Source organism: Oncorhynchus clarkii, chromosome 12, assembly GCF_045791955.1.
Source record: "Oncorhynchus clarkii lewisi isolate Uvic-CL-2024 chromosome 12, UVic_Ocla_1.0, whole genome shotgun sequence".
In the NCBI taxonomy this organism is placed as follows: Eukaryota; Metazoa; Chordata; class Actinopteri; order Salmoniformes; family Salmonidae; genus Oncorhynchus; species Oncorhynchus clarkii.
This window is the reverse complement of record NC_092158.1, coordinates 64,964,574-64,984,612: the sequence shown is the minus strand read 5'-3', so window position 1 is coordinate 64,984,612 and position 20,039 is coordinate 64,964,574. Positions and strand designations below refer to the sequence as shown.

Sequence of the window (20,039 nt, the reverse complement as noted above, 5' to 3'; positions counted from 1 at the left end):
GTGCACCAAGCATCTGTCATTGCCAGCCGAACTTCCTTTATCGCTGTAGTCATCCGATAAACTCCATCATATTTTGAAATAACCAACTGTACAAGATTGGTATTAGGGGCTGCTTTGAGAACGTGTGGGGCAGTTTTAAGACAGTTTTCAACAGTTTGGGAGGATTCAGGGCAGTTTTATGGCATCAACCCTAAAACCCCTGCTGCATTTGCATGACTACATTTCAGACACCTGTCAGATCTCACAACGCCTGGATAGGTATGAATTTAACATATCAGTGAATCATATGATATAGCAGTCGACTGCACAGTTGATCATGCGGAATGAAACCATTTGTTGATGCAACGCAATGACTGAAATGTAGTCGGTCGAACTGGAACGCGCCCAATACCTCCCAAGGGCGTGACCTCTTCACCGACGGAGCCGTGGAGCAGATCTGTCATCGGTGGACGTGGGCTTCAGCTTGACAGTGGCGAAAGGGTTGGTGCCCCTATACAACAAAGACAGTGAGAGAACAGAGATATGGTAGCTCACGCATTATGTTTTAACGAGCCTGAAAGAAAACCGAAACTCACACATAGTTTGTTAACCAGCATAAACAGTCCAGAATGATGATTTCCCATGAAATAATCAGGTTGTCATTTATTTGGATGAACAGTGTACAGCAGCACTAACCCAACGCACACGGCTCCTCTCCAAAACTAACTGACCAAGCATGGCCCAGCATCATCACATACAGTAAATCATTTGCATAACATTGTGTGATATGGTGAGAGCCATTTGAATGTGTACGCAGATTACAATATCCCCAACAAGCTCCCACAGTCTCACTGCAGAACTAGACATTTTTCCACGTTCTCCAAATGTCCAATTTTGAAGTTGCTCCAAATGTTTTTGACACCCTGAGTTGACTCCTGCTGCTCTGTATCGTTCCATTTCTCAAAACGTCACATTTCAAAGTTAAGGGATGCGTTTAGCCACTCGTTCCAAAGGTTAAGGTAAGGGTTAAGGTTTGGGATAGGGTTAAAACATTACGTTTAGGCACTCATTCTGAATGGTTAAAGCGGGGAGAAAAAAAATAAAAGCAATCGCTACATCCATTTTTGGACTTATACATTTATGACATGTACCCATTGATTCTTGAGGAATAGATCTTAGAAATGCCTCAGAGGCTTAGTTCGACGGTCGTACCCCAATAGAACTTAAAATATCAGCTTGTTTTGCTCAACATTTGTAAACAAAGAAAATGTTAACATGGTTAAAAACTCTCATTTTGATATCATGGATGGTCAGTCTTTGTATCCATAGTCTGCCTATGAATTCGAGAGTGATTGCATTTCTCCAGCCCCATCCCTCAGCTTTTTACCGAACCAGTGGCAGGGAGTCCGCTTTGTTATTGTTTCTACTGCTGATTGCTGCTTTAAGGTAAGGGTTAAGGTTTTGGATAGGTTATATACAGTGCCTTCGGAAAGTATACAGACCCCTTGACTTTTTTCACATTTTGTTACATTACGTTAATCCATACTCTAGAATGAATTAAATAAAAACATACTCAGCAATCTACACACAATACCCCATAATGACAAAGCAAAAACTGGTTTTAAGAAATTCATTTGATTGGACATGACTTGGAAAGGCACACCTGTTTAAATAAGGTCCCACAGTTGACAGTGCATGTCAGAGCAAAAACCAAGCCATGAGGTCAAAAGAATTGTCCTTAGAGAGCCGAGACAGGATTGTGTCGAGGCACATATCTGGGGAAGGGTACCAAAACATTTCTGCAGCATTGAGGTCCCAAGAACACAGTGGCCTCCATCATTCTTAAGTCGAAGAAGTTTGGAACCACCAAGACTCTTCCTAGAGCTGGCCGCCCGGCCAAACTGAGCAATCGGGGGAGAAGGGCCTTGGTCAGGGAGGTGACCAGATGGTCACTCTGACAGAGCTCTAAAGTTCTTCTGTGGAGATGGGAGAACCTTACAGAAGGACAACCATCTCTGCAGCATTAAATCAATCAGGCATTTATGGTAGAGTGGCCAGACGGAAGCCACTCCTCAGTAAAAGGCACATGACAGCCCGCTTGCAATTTGCCAAACGGCAGCTAATGACTCTCAGACCATGAGAAACAAGATTTTCTGGTCTGATGAAACCAAGATTGAACTTTGTCACGTCTGGAGGAATCCTGGCATCATCCCTACGGTGAAGCATGGTGGTGGCAGAATCATGCTGTGGGGATGTTATTCAGCACCAGGGAGTGGGAAAGTAGTCAGGGTCGAGGCAAAGATGAATGGAGCAAAGTACAGAGAGATCCTTGATGAAAACCCGCTCCGGAGATCAGACTGGGGCAGAGATTCACCTTCCAACAGGACAACCCTAAGCAGGACGATCCTAAGCACACAACAGGACGATCCTAAGCACACAACAGGACGACCCTAAGCACACAGCCAAGTCAACGCAGGAGTGGTTTCGGGACAAGTCTCTAAATGTCCTTGAGTGGCCCAGCCAGAGCCCGGACTTAACCCAGATCGAACATCTCTGGAGAGACCTGAAAATAGCTGTGCAGCAACAATCCCCATTCAACCTGACAGAGCTTAAGAGGATCTGCAGCGAAGAATGGGAGAAGCTCCCCGAATACAGATGTGCCAAGCTTGTAGCATCATACTCAAGAAGACTCAAGGCTGTAATTGCTGCCAAAGGTGCTTCAATAAAGTACTGAGTAAAGTGTCTGAATACTTATGTAAGTTTAGTTTTTCCGTTTTTTTTTTTTAAATTAGCAAAAATGTTTTAAAAAACTGTTTTTGCTTTTTCATTATGGGGTATTGTGTGTAGATTGATGAGGGAAAAAACATTTGAATCAATTTTAGAATAAGGCTATAACCTAACAAAATGTGGAAAAAGTTAAGGGGTCTGAATACTTTCCGAAGGTACTCTGTATAAAAAAACAGTGTCCACAACTGGGATCGAACACACAACCTTCTGACCCAGGATCATGGGATTACACCCAGCCACCACGCCCTAGCAAAACCCAATCCTACTTGATGGTAATAGCGTTCACTGTTGCCCCTAGTTGCCGGTTTTGATGGCATTTCCCTCGGGACATGGATAAACATCCAATTTCGACGTCAATCTTGAACGATCTCTCTAGATATCACTTCTTAGTAATGAATAAACACAAATAGGACTGATGAGAACTGCAATGGCTGTTCCTTACTTTGGGAAGAGGTTTGGCCCAGGTCCACCATGATGCTCTCCTCTCTGCAGGGGGAGGAAAGAACACAACTTTAAAAGGTGTCTTTTCCAACCCATGCAAACATGTTTACATATAGAGCTGTAACCCAGAGAGGGGGGCAGAGCACCTACGGGTGTGCAATCCACACCATGCAAAGATCCAACACCATGCAAACACACACACAAACAGACACACACACTCCTCACCCCCCTACACTGTCAGCAGCTGGAGCTTCCCCCCTGCATCCACCAGAAGGAGGGCTGTGGCGTCATAGAGAACAGCACATTGCCACAGTGCCCCTGCTGGCCGGAGGACAAACATGCCGCCGATTTTAAATACTAATTTTCATTAAACCTTTTCAGCTTTAACTCCATTCTAACTAGCTTTGAATGACTTTCACTCAGAGACTTTCCTCAGACTATCATGTTAACAATAACAAAACAACATTGATTTGTTAGAAACACCACGTTAGTGTCGTACAGCAGGCTCACCATAGCGCAAACACTGTAAAGACTAGATTTTAAGAACTTCATGGCCAAAATCGATCCTCAGTGATCATTCACCCAGGCAGCATTACCTTATTGTCAGAGTGAGACTCTGCCCTTCTATCCATGCTGGGTGTGATTGGACGCATCTCTGTCTGTCTATTGGGTGGAGGCGGCGGGGGCGGGGGTCTACCGTGGCTGCTGCCTCCTGATTGGTCCAGCAGGTTGTCCATACTGTGGGCGCTCCTAAGGGTGGAGCTACTGAAGGGTCAAAGGTCACCAAAAGTCAAAACAGCATTAGCAACTATCTCTTAAAGGGATAATTTACCCTAATTTCTCCTCAAGGGAAATTATTATTTGCTTGAACTGTCCATTTAAGAGCTAGTGGATCACCTGGAGCCAGTTGATCTAGGGGCCTCCTCCAGTGTCCCCACATAGGCAGCTGGGAACCAGCCCTGGCTGTGGGGGGAAGCAGAGAAGAGATACATTTCTATGAGTTTCTATGAAGGACAGAGAGCTATGGCATGCTAGCATTCAGCACGTCATAAGCAAGTAGGCTAAAAAATATATATATTAAAATTATATTTTACATTTTCTGGTTCATATCCCAAAGACTACAGTATCAAGTGGAGTATCTCTTGAACAGATTTAAGTTTTCCTTGTTGTTGTTCTGTTGTTCTGTGAGGGCAGCTCTGCCTGAAAGGCAGGAGCATCTCTCTCTACCTCCCTCTCCCTCACCGTGAGCTGCTCTCTGCCCGGCCGTAGAGCCAGCCGTTACGGGGCTCCTGCACCAGCACGCTCACCACCTCCCCCCGGGAGAAGGGCAGCAGGGTGGGGTTGCTGGAGTTAGCGGGGTGGGATACCAGAGCTCTCATAGGTCTCCCTCCTCCACCTCCACCCAGACCTAGGGACTCGCCAAATGAGCTGGAGCGGGAACGGATGTTCTGGGGTGATGGGCCTGGGGGGGGACGGACGGACGGACATGGATGTGTGAACATCAGAGGGCCAGGAAGGCAAGTCATAGGAGAGGAAAAACACCTGAACACCATGGGTATGGCATGTACATAATAGTTATCCAGATAGACTTAACCTGTTTTAGCATGGACATTGCCATTGATGGCTCCACCAAAGTAGTCAACTGGGCACGAAGATGAGTACTCTATCTAACACTATAGGTTTGGTATACTGTAGTGTAGATATACAGTATATCATGCCCCCACCTCTGGAGGGCACTCTTCCCAGAGGCTGCTCCTCTTTGCCTGACCATTGGCTCCCCCTGTCCTCCTCCCTCGTTCTGGATGTGTTGTCCTGGTCCAGGTGAGAGGGGTTCCGGGATCCAGGTCGTCTGGTGGCGTTGACCTGGTCTCTCCATCCATCAGCTATCTGCTGTAGGCCTCCCCCTGCCCCTGTCTGGCTCATTGAACACACACACACACATTGCATTACTTTCATTCACCTTGTTTATTCATTGGCTTTTATCTAGGTCAGGAAACTCACTCTCTTACTTACCACTCTCTCTCAAAAAAAATAAAAACAGAAAGCAACACACTAGGTGGAGCCTCTACTTATTCATTCCCTTCAAATCCACAAATTGGAGATTTGGAAAAGGAGGTGGTCATATTGCAAACCAGCCACGGTTCTTTCTATGATGAATGTGGTTTATGGGTCGTCCTCTGTAGCTCAGTTGGTAGAGCATGGCACTTGCAATGCCAGGATAGTGGGTTCGCTTCCCGGGACCATCCATATGTAAAATGCATGCATCCCTGACTGTAAGTCGGTTTGGATAAAAGTGTCTGCTAAATGGTGTATATTATTGAGTGTGTATGATTAAATTAGACTGTAGTACAATGAACTACTACACTACCTTGTTCATGAGGTAGATGATGGACTGAGTGAGACCACAGTGTTTCTCAGCCAGGAAACGGTATCGCCTTTCTTCCTCCATCAGAGCCTCGCGCTGACTCTCCCTCAGGAAGTGAATGTACTCATCCTGTGAGCACACATGCAATGTGTAAATATAGAACTTCCTCTGACACAGACACACACTGTGTAAATACTCTTTATTTTATTTTACTCATACTCTTTATCTGACACACACACACACCAGTGGAGGCTGTTGAGCGGAGGACAGCTCATAATAATGGGCGGAACTGAAATGGCATCAAACACATGGAAACCATGTGTTTGATACCATTCCACCTGTTACGCTCAAGCCATTACCATGAGCCCGTCCTCCCCAATTAAGATGCCATCAACCTCCTCTCTCTCTCACACACACACACACACACACACACACACACACACACACACACACACACACACACGATTGACCTGGTGAGCCCCTCTCCTCAGCTGCCTCTCCAAAGATATGGCCTGGCTCTGTACCTCCATCTCATATCGCCTCCTGCTGCCCTGGAGGACACATTACATCAATGCCAGATACATTTACACTGAGTGTACAAAACATTAGGAACACCAGCTCTTTACATTACATAGACTGATCAGGTGAATCCAGGTGAAAGCTATGATCCCTTATTGATCTCACCTGTTAAATACACTTCAATCAGACAGGTTAAAGAAGGATTTTTAAGCCTTAAAACAGTTGAGAGCTGGATTTTGTGCCATTTAAATGCCCTTGCCAGACACACCAGTTTGAGTGTGTCAATAACTGCAACGCTGCTGGGTTTTTCACGCTCAACAGTTCCCCGCATCAAGAATGGTCCACCACCCAAAGGACATCTGTTGGAAGCATTGGAGTCAACATGGGCCAGCATCCCTGTGGAATGCTTTCCATGCCCCCAACAAATTGAGTCTGTTCTGAGGGCTAAAGGGGGTACAATTCAATATTAGGAAGGCGTTCCTAATGTTGTGTACACTCAGTGTATACATAATAACACCACCATAGTCTTTATGTAAAAGTATCAGTAAGGATCAAACAGGAATGGTCCGGGCACTGCCCACTACTTCTGTACTACTTTTGTACATTCGGATTCTGTCTGTGTGCCAGTCCATGATCTTTACTACACTACTTCTGTACTGTCAACACAAGGGGGTACAGTATGTGAAAGGGGTATGTGAAGGAGAGTGGCTACTCACTGCTATGTAGTCCTTATCCAGTCTGACATTGTTGTTCATCTCCTGTAGCACCTCAGTGTGGAACCAGCGGAACTAGAGCAACACAGAGAATGGTTATTATGATCGCAGTAGTTGAAACACCACTGGTAAGCCAAACAATCACATCTCAAATTGTCAGATTACAGAGTCAACTGTGATGTTACACCATCTGGTAAAATATACAGTAGAATATATTAATAAGTGGGTTGCTTAGTTGTGAGTTGTTTTGACAGGTGTATAACTACAACCCCAGGTACAATTGCAATACACTTTCCTTTTGAATTCTAATACAGTAAAATAACTAGTGCAGTGCCACTGTTCTACTGTTTGATGAGGAGTGTAAAGTAACCTACTATTCCTTCCAGTTCAGTGGTGAGACGCTTCTGGTTCTCGGAAATCTGAATCAGAACATCTCCTGTGAGACACAATGAGAAATGATTATCATAGGCAGACATTGACACACACACACACACACACATCCCAGAAAAAAAGACAGTGTCAAAACACGCATACAGTCCTACCCCGCCACCCCCTATACACACACATTGAATGAGAGCCTGCTTTTATCATCTTTAACAACATCCCAAGACGCATCTCTGACTACACTGTAAGACACTTCTGTAATTTCAACAGTAAAAACACGGTAGAATTCAAAGTAAAATATCGTAAACGAGTTTTAAAGCACATTGTAAGAGTTCTGTCATTTTACATTCACATTTGACATTTTTGTCATTTAGCAGATGCTCTTATCCAGAGCGACTTACAATTAGTGCATTCGTCCTAAAACAGCTAGGTGGGTCAACCACATATCACAGGCATAGCAAATACATTTTTCCTCAATAAAATAGATATCAGAAAAGTCAGAGGTAGAAAGATGGCCAAGGACTCTGCTGTGCTAGATTCAGGGGGACGCTGGTTCTACCATTGGGGTGCCAGAACAGAGAAGAGCTTGAACTGGGCTGAGTGGGAGCTGCCCACCCGTAGGGTTGGGAAGGCCAAAAGGACCAGCGGTGGCAGAAGGGATTGCTCAGGTTGGGGTGTAGGGTTGGATTGCTCAGGTTGGGGTGTAGGGTTGGATTGCTCAGGTTGGGGTGTAGGGTTTGAGTGTAGCCTGAAGATAGGAAGGGGCAAGTTCCTCTTCCTGCTCCGTAGGCAAGTACCATGGTCTTGTAGTGGATGCGAGCTTCGACTGTAAGCCAGTGGAGTGTGCGGAGGAGCGGGATGACATGGGAGACCTTGGGAAGGTTAAATACCAGGCGGACTGCAGCGTTCTGTAAAAGTTGCAGGGGTTTGATGGCACAAGCCAATAAAAACACTGTAGAATGCACAGAAACATACCTTAAATATGTTTTACAGAACACATGATGGTGCATTGTGGGAAAAAGCTGTGGGCGGGGAAAGAATCTCATTAACATATTTTAAGGCATGCCTTGTAAGAAGCTCTAGTTGAGTGAGAATGTTCTGCCCCCAGAGAATACAGTAATATACAAACCTTGTCCCAAAAATGTACAGTAACTTACTGGTCAATTTCTGCCAGTAATTCACTGTTTTGCAAAATACTGTATCATACTGCATTTTTGGAGCGCAAAAACTTTAACACCAGTGGGTGCATGGTGTTGTTGTTTCTGACTCATTAACATATTTTTAGTTGTGACTTGTAAGATGCTCTATTTGTTGCACCCATTAGTGAGAATGCTGTACGGATTTAACTGACATATTGTAATCAATCAATCAACTGTATTTATAAAGCCCTTTTGAAATCAGCAGATGTCACAAAGTGCTATACAGAAACCCAGCCTTAAACCCCAAACAGCATGCAATACAGATGAAATTTCCCAGGTTTTCCAGAAATCCCAATTGGAAGATTCCTGGATATCATTATCCTATTAACTCACTTGGTGAAGACCAAATTACTGAAAATGAACAAATTACACAACCGTGTCTCTTTTTCCCTGTAGTCACTGTCAGTTTCGAAGCCTTTGTTAGGCCCAAAGTACAAGTGATATAAAACACCAAATATCAGTTGGTATGCTGTAATATAGAATTACATTTTCACTATTAGCAATTGCTGAATAGCTTTTCAGTACAATTCAACAATAAAGTACTGTATTGATTTTTTGCTGTAAATAAATATTGCTGTGGTAAAATATTGTGGGAGGGACAAGAATCGCTGGCTCATTATCATACAAGGCGTGAACCCTTGACTTTTTTCACATTTTGTTATGTTACAGCCTTATTCTAAAATGGATTAAATCGTTTTTTCCCCTCATCAATCTACATGCAACACCACACAATGACAAAGCAAAAACCAAGCCACGAGGTCGAAGGAATGATGGAGGCACAGATCTGGGGAAGGATACCAAAACATGTTTGCAGCATTGAAGGTCCCCAAGATCACAGTGGCCACCATCATTCTTAAATGGAAGACGTTTGGAACCACCAAGACTCTTCCTAGAGCTGGCCGCACGGCCAAACTGAGCAATCGGGGGAGAAGGGCCTTGGTCAGGGAGGGGACCAAGAATATAAATAGTAAAGTAAAGTACAGATCCCCCAAAAACTACTTAAGTAGTACTTCCAAGTATTTTTACTTACAGTGCCTTGCGAAAGTATTCGGCCCCCTTGAACTTTGCGACCTTTTGCCACATTTCAGGCTTCAAACATAAAGATATAAAACTTTATTTTTTTGTGAAGAATCAACAACAAGTGGGACACAATCATGAAGTGGAACAACATTTATTGGATATTTCAAACTTTTTTAACAAATCAAAAACTGAAAAATTGGGCGTGCAAAATTATTCAGCCCCTTTACTTTCAGTGCAGCAAACTCTCTCCAGAAGTTCAGTGAGGATCTCTGAATGATCCAATGTTGACCTAAATGACTAATGATGATAAATACAATCCACCTGTGTGTAATCAAGTCTCCGTATAAATGCACCTGCACTGTGATAGTCTCAGAGGTCCGTTAAAAGCGCAGAGAGCATCATGAAGAACAAGGAACACACCAGGCAGGTCCGAGATACTGTTGTGAAGAAGTTTAAAGCCGGATTTGGATACAAAAATATTTCCCAAGCTTTAAACATCCCAAGGAGCACTGTGCAAGCGATAATATTGAAATGGAAGGAGTATCAGACCACTGCAAATCTACCAAGACCTGGCCGTCCCTCTAAACTTTCAGCTCATACAAGGAGAAGACTGATCAGAGATGCAGCCAAGAGGCCAATGATCACTCTGGATGAACTGCAGAGATCTACAGCTGAGGTGGGAGACTCTGTCCATAGGACAACAATCAGTCGTATATTGCACAAATCTGGCCTTTATGGAAGAGTGGCAAGAAGAAAGCCATTTCTTAAAGATATCCATAAAAAGTGTCGTTTAAAGTTTGCCACAAGCCACCTGGGAGACACACCAAACATGTGGAAGAAGGTGCTCTGGTCTGATGAAACCAAAATGGAACTTTTTGGCAACAATGCAAAACGTTATGTTTGGCGTAAAAGCAACACAGCTGAACACACCATCCCCACTGTCAAACATGGTGGTGGCAGCATCATGGTTTGGGCCTGCTTTTCTTCAGCAGGGACAGGGAAGATGGTTAAAATTGATGGGAAGATGGATGGAGCCAAATACAGGACCATTCTGGAAGAAAACCTGATGGAGTCTGCAAAAGACCTGAGACTGGGACGGAGATTTGTCTTCCAACAAGACAATGATCCAAAACATAAACCAAAATCTACAATGGAATGGTTCAAAAATAAACATATCCAGGTGTTAGAATGGCCAAGTCAAAGTCCAGACCTGAATCCAATCGAGAATCTGTGGAAAGAACTGAAAACTGCTGTTCACAAATGCTCTCCATCCAACCTCACTGAGCTCGAGCTGTTTTGCAAGGAGGAATGGGAAAAAATTTCAGTCTCTCGATGTGCAAAACTGATAGAGACATACCCCAAGCGACTTACAGCTGTAATCGCAGCAAAAGGTGGCGCTACAAAGTATTAACTTAAAGGGGCTGAATAATTTTGTACGCCCAATTTTTCAGTTTTTGATTTGTTAAAAAAGTTTGAAATATCCAATAAATGTCATTCCACTTCATGATTGTGTCCCACTTGTTGTTAATTCTTCACAAAAAAATACAGTTTTATATCTTTATGTTTGAAGCCTGAAATGTGGCAAAAGGTCGCAAAGTTCAAGGGGGCCGAATACTTTCGCATGGCACTGTAAGTACTAAGTACTTTACACCACTGGTTTTGACAGTAATTGATTAGCTATCTAGACACTGAAAATGCTGTTCAACACCCCACAAGTATCACTAACTAACCAATTACTGTCTAATCAAGTAACGCTACTGTTCAAATATGCAAAAAATTGCTCAGCTAGCTAGCTAACTTAAGGCTAACGTTAGCTACTTTCAGTAACGTCAGCTCAATTAGTTAGCTACCGTATCTGTTAAAAAAATTAAGCTTGATAGTTGAATTAACATTTTTTCCCAATTTATGAAAGATAGGAAATTCTTGAGGAAGAGGGCTAGAGATGCAGCTCACCAAACACAGAGTGAGACGGTTGTTGTATTTGCAGGAGTAAGTGAATAGATTTTGTGTGTGTGTGTGTGTGTGTACACAATACAATTATTTAGCATCTAGCTACATAGAAGGGTTGGCTGATAATGTTACGAAAACGATGTGTGCACTTCCATGGGGCAGAAGTCAGCCTGTTGTGATTCTGGATTGCCAGATTGCTAGCAAGAATGACAAACTGCCATGTGAGGAATCGTAAGTGGCTCATTTCAGCATTTTTCATCCTCTTATTTATACCATGTCTTGTTTTGAAGTGTTTTGACTGATTTCATGTCAATGCAAATATTTGCTAGCTAGCTAACCAACAACTGTAACAATGTATTTGAGACAACAGGTGGTCATTGTGCAAATGTACTCGTTTGCAATAAACATTGGAGACAAAATATAACTTACATGTCAACTATATAAGCCAACCTTATCTGTTTTGCCCCATGGTTGAATACATGTCGATTTTGTTGCTAAATCGACAGAGAGAGAATGAACACAGGTATTGTTAGTGAAGGGTAAGATAGTTGAATGTTAAATCAGGTTTACGATTGAGTGAACTGCTAATATCAATACAGAACAGAAATTATCCCAGAATTTACCTTTAGCTCAATTCAGGTAAACATTATTTCAAATCAAAGTTTATTTGTCACGTGCGCCGAATACAACAAGTGTAGTAGACCTTACAGTGAAATGCTTACTTACACGCTCTAACAAATAGTGCAAAAAATGTGTTAGGTGAACCGTAGGTAAGTAAAGAAATCAAACAACAGTAAAAAGACAGGCTATATACAGTAGCGAGGCTACTTACAGACACCGGTTAGTCAGGCTGATTGAGGTAGTACGTACATGTAGATATGGTTGAAGTGGCTATGCATATATGATAAACAAAGAGTAGCAGCAGCGTAAAAAGAGTTTTTCATATTGCGTGTGTGTGTGTGCACGCATATTGCTTCTGTGTGTGTTCGTTGGTTCAGAATACTCCATATTGCTACGGCACTGATATTATGCCGTCTCTGTAATAATATAGGAGATCCAGGAAAGCAGATATTCGGACAGCAAGGAAGAGAGGGGAGCGAGAGAGAAGAGAAGACAGGACAGAGCGAGAACACAGGAAAACATAGAGAGAGGGGAGACCAACACACAACATGTCATATTGTCATATTGCTCTCCAGCCAGAGGAAGTAGTTCTTGCTAAACATGACCTCTCGTAAAAAGAAAGATGCCGCTTCTGACATGTCCTGTGTGTATAAACTGTTAGACCCTGTGATATATATTTCCATCACTGAAAGCAATCATACAGGCCACACTGACTGTCCCAGTTAGCAGCTGTGAGATATTTCAGTGCATTAAGACGTCTACATACAGTTGAAGTATACATGTGATATGAGTAATGTAAGATATGTAAACATAATTAAAGTGGCATTATTTAGAGTGCATTGTATAAAGTGACGAGTCATCCATTTATTAAAGTGGCCAGTGATTGGGTCTTTCTGAGTTAGTGATTGCTGTTTAGCAGTCTGATGGCCTTGAGATAGAAGCTGTTTTTGTCTCTCAGTCCCAGCTTTGATGCACCTGTACTGACCTCGCCTTCTGGATAGTAGGGTGTGAACAGGTAGTTTGCCCCCTGATGCATTGTGCAGACTGCACCACCCTCTGGAGAGCCTTGCAGTTGAGGGCTGTGCAGTTGCCGTACCAGGCTGTGATACAGCCCGACAGGATGCTCTCGATTGTGCATCTGTAAAGGTTTGTCAAGGTTTTGGGTGACAAGGCGCTGTTGCGCCTTCTTCACCACACTGTCTGTGAGTGAATCATTTCAGTTTGTCTGTGATGTATACGCAGAGGAACTTAAAACTTTCCAACTTCTCCACTGCTGTCCCTTCAATGTGGATAGGGGGGTGCTGCCTCTGCTGTTTCCTAAAGTCCACAATCATCTCCTTTGTTTTGTTGACGTTGAGTGAGAGGTTGTTTTCCTGACACCGCACTCCGAGTGCCCTCACCTCCTCCCTATAGGCTGTCTCGTCGTTGTTGGTAATCAAGCCCACTGCTGTTGTGTCGTCTGCAAACTTGATGATTGAGTTGGAGGTGTGCATGGCCACGCAGTCATGGGTGAACAGGGACAACAGGAGGGGGCTGAGCACGTACCCTTGTGGGGCCGAAGTGGAGATGTTGTTTCCTACCTTCACCACCTCAGAAAGTCCAGGACCCAATTGCACAGGGTGGGGTTGAGACCCAGGGCCTCCAGCTTGATGAGCTTGGAGGGTACTATGGTGTTGAATGCTGAGCTGGAGTCAATGAATATCATTCTTACATAGGTATTCCTTTTGTCCAGATGGGACAGGACGGTGAGCAGTGTGATGGCGATTGCGTCGTCTGTGGACCTGTTGGGGCGGTATCCAAACTGAAGTGGGTCTAAGGTGGCCGGTAAGGTGGAGGTGATATGATCCTTGACGAGTCTCTCAAAGCACTTCTTCATGACAGAAGTGAGTGCTAGTCATTTAGTTCAATTATTTTTGCCTTCTTGGGTACAGGAACAACGGTAGCCATCTTGAAGCATGTGTGGATAACATACTGGGATAGGGAGCGATTGAATATGTCCGTAAACACACCAGACAGCTGGTCTGCGCATACTTTGAGGACATGGCTAGGGATGTTGTCCCTATTCATGGCTTTATTATGCGTGCCGACGTCGGCAACATGGCTACAGAAAAATCGGCATGTATAAATCCAAACTGTACAAAAATGCAAACACAACAATTTCAAAGATTTTACTGAGTTACAGTTCATATAAGGAAATCAATGAAATGAAATGAATGTATTGGGACTTAATCCATTGATTTCACATGACTGGGAAGACAGATAGTATTTTAGTCAGGCAATGTCCACGTTATTCTCACATATTTTAGAATGTAATAATAATGTGAATATCAAGGCCTACAAAATACGTTGTTAAAGTGGTAACAGTATAATTTTTATTTTACACTTTTTGCATGGATGGGGGTTCTATATTAGGCCCTATTAAGTACAATTACATAGATTATACAATTGTATAACATTCATGTACTTATGCTGCAGTAGTTTATGTGTCGGGGGGCTAGGGTCAGTTTGTTATATCTGGAGTACTTCTCCTGTCTTATCCGGTGTCCTGTGTGAATTTAAGTATGCTCTCTCTAATTCTCTCTTTCTTTTTCTCGGAGGACCTGAGCCCTAGGACCATGCCTCAGGACTACCTGGCATGATGACTCCTTGCTGTCCCCAGTCCACCTGGCCGTGCTGCTGCTCCAGTTTCAACTGTTCTGCCTGCGGATATGGAACCCTGACCTGTTCACCGGACGTGCTACCTGTCCCATGCCTTATTAAACCTCAAATACAGTACATGTTTTACATTTCCTACATTGCAGGAAAGTTCTCCTTCAACAGGGTGATCAAATTAATATCCTACATCTGTAACTCCTTTTAGCCTCAGAGTGTCTGAGTGGCTAGGTTCAGGATGGGTTAAATGAACTAAACAGGACCCATAGCCTGTTACACTCTATTATGCATACGGCTCTGAAGACTAGTCTGTCACCTGATTCCACTGCTATAGTACAGATAACACCCCCTAACAAGGGCTCCGGTTACATTATACCTCTTATTAGGGAAATGGGAAGACTGACTCTGGACCAGTTGTTATGGTTAGACTCAAGTACATGTTGTCTTGTTACCTCAAAATGCATCAACATTACAGTCACACTGATGTGGGCAAAGTTAATTTTAATGCATATTCCACTATGGGGAAAAAACAACATAGAAATACACACCTATGCGCTCTATAACTCTGCTCTATACAAACAGGAACAGACATACTGTGTATGGCACAAAAAAAACACACACATACAGCACAACTGCTATTCAACCCAACCCAGTGTCCACCCTCTGTCACATACACACACGCCCTCGTCTAAGAGAGCTCCAGAGGTATTGTGACGGTAAAAGGAAGTGTACCAATGTGCTGCCTGTCAGGTAAACTTTGCTCTATGTGGTTCGGTGAAGGACACTGCATTGATTGGGGTAATAACCACAACCATAAACAGCACAAAGGACCCATACAGTACATCGGTCCTTCGTGTTTCTCTAGCTTTGTTCCTGCATCTCTAACCTTTCTCATACTCTGTAACTGACCTGACACACACACACACACACCATACGGCAGACACATGCACATATGTAATGTACACACGCACGCACGCACACACACACACACACACAGTGAATGAAGAGGTTCTTACCAATAGAGCGAGACGACATGGTGTGGAAGGCCTGCTCCCCTATCTTAGCAAGGGTGCTGAAGTAAGCCTCACTGGTCACAGCAAGGGCTAAACACACACACACAGAAACAAACAAGCAATTGAATTGCATATCCAGTTGATATGATTCACGCTGCTGACATGCCAGAGTTAGACTCATGCCAGTAAAAGCACAACAAACACATGAATCTGAAAGCAGCAAATTGCAGAAAGTTTGTTTAATATGCGTCAACAGATTAATCTATAATTGATTCAAATAGCTGGGCCCATCGCATATACATGTTCCATATTTCCAGATCTCATTGCTTTGGAGTGGAAAAGGACTGCTGCAGACAGAACATAAACTGGACAGACACATTTACATTCAGCAGTTCAACCAATAGAAACATGTGTAGGTCATATTATGTCCTATAGGTTCATCGTAATAAACATTCCCAAGTGATATGGCAGTACTTTACAAGGGAAACCTTATGAACTCTGTTGACAAAATGAAAAGTAATTTGTATTTATTTCCAGGTTTGTTGTGTAGAAGGGAGGAGAGGCGACAAGGAAGGGCACAACAAATGATCTCTCATTGATGAGATGATATAGTTCTGAGAAGAATCTCTAGTATAAATCAGTCATATACTGTAATGTACTCTACTGTAACTGTAATGAGAATGACTCTTTTGTCACAATGTACTCTATTTTATTTGAATGCTTCATCGTATTCAAATGCATGCCACAAAGGTCATCGGTTTCACTTCCTTTCTTTCTCACCTTGGAAAGCCTGCATGTAGCTGTTTCCCAAAGACACTAACTTCTGTAGACTTGGGTTGAACTGATCCATCAGGCTCTGTTGATACACACACAGAGACAGGGAGAGACACACACACACAGAGACAGACACACACGGTGAGACATTGAAAGGTGTGGTCCTTATCTTGAACAGTAAGCTGTATACATATACCCTGTTCATAAGTGATATTGTATTTATCCATAGAATACTGTACTGCTCACAACTATAGTGCGCCAAATTGAACAGAATATACGAACAACAAATGTGCATTGCAGATTAGGCCTACAGGTGAAGCATATATCTAGGGCTACGCAACAATTGTCAAGATTTCAAACCAAATCTCACTCACCGCGTATATGCCCAAAGTAGAGCGATGCAACTGGTCGCTGTTTTGTCCAGACATTCTGACGCTCAAAGTGTTCCCACTGGCTGCCTATGAAACATTCAATCTATTTATTTATATTTTGTGAAAATGAAGGGGGACAGTCCCGAAAGTCCCCTATCCGTATCAACGCGGATGTTCTAATTCACAGGAAACTGGGCGGGGAGCAGAACAGAACGTGTGAGTAATTGACACTGGAGCTCAGAGAGGACTGTTGTCAATTATTAATCAAGTCAAAGCTATAAACGAACACAAAACACGCAGCGACAAGTGACCTAAGCTTTACAAAGATAGGTTATTTGTGTAAGTAGGGGCCTTAAATGGACATTTTCATTATCTCCATTACAATACCGGCGTCTACATATGTGAAAAAAGTGCATTTCTACGTTTTGTAGAAAAATATATAAAGTTCTACCCGATGACATCATCAAAAGTTAAAGCGTTTTAAAGATAGTGATTTTCAAACACTATGGGTTTCGGATGACGTGGGAAGCAAGAAAATACCGATCCCTCTGGCTAGAAACTAGTTGCCGGTTTAGAAAATCTGTCACGCCAGCTCCCGCTCCCCCTCGAGCGCCAGGCTGCTGGCTCGTCAGGCTCCCACGCCTCAGCGGGTTTGGCAGGCTCCCATCATGCTTCAGCCGGCTCGTCAGGCTTCCACGCCTCAGCCAGCCCGTCAGGCTCGCCCAGGTGGGATGTCGGGATGCGCCCCTAGAGGGGGGGCTACTGTAACACCTGTTTCCACTCCCCCTCTATGCCCATAATTACACACACCTGTCATCATCATTACGCGCATTAGCGCATCATTGGACTCATCTGAACTCCTTCACTTTGTTGATTGCTCCCTCTATATCTGTCTGTTCCTCAGTTTGAGCCCCGTGTCAGCATTGATGTCGTTATGTTTTTCATGTCCAGACGCTGACGTCTTGTTTCATGTCTGTTTATTAATTAAATGTTCACTCCTGTACTTGCTTCTCGTCTCCAAGCGTCTGTCCTCACAAAATCAGGTTTACTTACTTTTAATCCTACCCTGTGATGTCACAGAGAATAATTGCCTCTCGTCATGATCAACACATTTTCAAAAAAATCGACTATCGACAAATCTAGCGACTTTTTCTGGTGTTATTGGAGACTTTTGTAGATCCTGACGTGAAAGCATGTATCGTTCTTACTCTTCTCAACGAGCAGCAGGTGCTGCCGTGGGCCCCACCCCCATCCCAAAGCACTCACAGGTGGCCCAGTCCTCACAAACCAGTCACTCCCAGCTGCAGCCAGAGCAGGAGATGTTCACCCCTACGTGTCCAGACTGCAAATGAATCGTGCATGCGAGAAGCCGCCACTGGCTGATCCCGCCCTGGCTTACATTCAGCGCGGGATGTAAATGGGATGTAGATGTAAAATGTTCTTTGTCTAAAATAAATCACTGCACTTACTCACCTTGTCCACTGTGTGTGTGCCTCTCTGTAACATAAGCTAAACATCTAGCTGGCTAGCTCATCATGTCTCAGTCTAAACTGTACACTCAAAAATACAGAAAGGAGTGGGAATCAAACCCTGAATTCAAAGGCTGGTTGAAGCCATTTATTGGAGATGATACATGGGCATACTGCCTGTATTGGAAGGCTGATTTCTACGCCAAACTTAGTGATGTAAAAAAAAAACATGACAACTCAAAAACATACTCAAAGGGCAAAGCCTTATAACAGTTCCACCCAAAGCAAGCTGCCATTTATTGTTAAAAAAAATTGAGTCTGCAAAAAAGCCTGAGGCCACCATGGCATTAGCTATCTCTGAACACTGTTCCATGCTGGCATGTGATCACATTGGAGAAGCATGTAGAGCAGCTTTCTCAGACTCCACTGCTGCTACCCACTTCCAAATGCACAGGACAAAGTGCACAGAAATGATTAATGATGTTCTAGCACTATACATTCTGAAAAGTTGGTCACAGATGTGGGTGACCAGCAGCTCAGCCTCCTCCTCGATGAGTCCACGGATGTAAGTGTTTAAGTACCTGGGGGTTGTGATAAGGTAATTTAGTGACACCAAGCAGACAATTGTATCAACATTTCTGGGGCTTGTTGAGTTGGAGGGTGGAGATGCCAAATCTATAGCCCGTGCTGTTGTGGCTTTCCTCGAGAAGTGTTGTCTTAAGAAAGAGAAACTCCTGGGGATAGGGACTGACAATGCCTCTGTTTTTATTTTACCTTTATTTAACCAGGTAGGCAAGTTGAGAACAAGTTCTCATTTACAATTGCGACCTGGCCAAGATAAAGCAAAGCAGCTCGACAGATACAACGACACAGAGTTACACATGGAGTAAAACAAAACATACAGTCAATAATACAGTATAAACAAGTCTATATACAATGTGAGCAAATGAGGTGAGAAGGGAGGTAAAGGCAAAAAAGGCCATGGTGGCAAGGTAAATACAATATAGCAAGTAAAACACTGGAATGGTAGTTTTGCAATGGAAGAATGTGCAAAGTAGAAATAAAAATAATGGGGTGCAAAGGAGCAAAATAAATAAATAAATTAAATACAGTAGGGAAAGAGGTAGTTGTTTGGGCTAAATTATAGGTGGGCTATGTACAGGTGCAGTAATCTGTGAGCTGCTCTGACAGTTGGTGCTTAAAGTTAGTGAGGGAGATAAGTGTTTCCAGTTTCAGAGATTTTTGTAGTTCGTTCCAGTCATTGGCAGCAGAGAACTGGAAAGAGAGGCGGCCAAAGAAATAATTGGTTTTGGGGGTGACTAGAGAGATATACCTGCTGGAGCGTGTGCTACAGGTGGGAGATGCTATGGTGACCAGCGAGCTGAGATAAGGGGGGACTTTACCTAGCAGGGTCTTGTAGATGACATGGAGCCAGTGGGTTTGGCGACGAGTATGAAGCGAGGGCCAGCCAACGAGAGCGTACAGGTCGCAATGGTGGGTAGTATGTGGGGCTTTGGTGACAAAACGGATTGTACTGTGATAGACTGCATCCAATTTGTTGAGTAGGGTATTGGAGGCTATTTGGTAAATGACATCGCCAAAGTCGAGGATTGGTAGGATGGTCAGTTTTACAAGGGTATGTTTGGCAGCATGAGTGAAGGATGCTTTGTTGCGAAATATTCTAGATTCTAGATTTAACTTTGGATTGGAGATGTTTGATATGGGTATGGAAGGAGAGTTTACAGTCTAACCAGACACCTAAGTATTTGTAGTTGTCCACGT

General features: G+C 43.5%; 1 protein-coding gene across 1 annotated transcript; it reads right to left on the bottom strand.

Annotated features, from left to right (window-relative positions):
* Nucleotides 1-411: 411 nt before the first annotated feature.
* On the bottom strand, nt 412-16,896 carry LOC139422135 (BAR/IMD domain-containing adapter protein 2-like 2). The gene is made up of 13 exons (XM_071173287.1): nt 16,792-16,896; nt 16,424-16,499; nt 15,647-15,733; nt 7,179-7,240; nt 6,808-6,879; nt 6,043-6,123; nt 5,576-5,701; nt 4,932-5,121; nt 4,450-4,669; nt 4,105-4,170; nt 3,804-3,972; nt 3,209-3,252; nt 412-490 (listed from the first exon to the last, which is right to left on the bottom strand). Exons 1-13 carry the CDS (start codon nt 16,843-16,845, stop codon nt 412-414), a joined length of 1,326 nt encoding a protein of 441 aa, XP_071029388.1. The 5' UTR covers nt 16,846-16,896.
* Nucleotides 16,897-20,039: the final 3,143 nt, after the last annotated feature.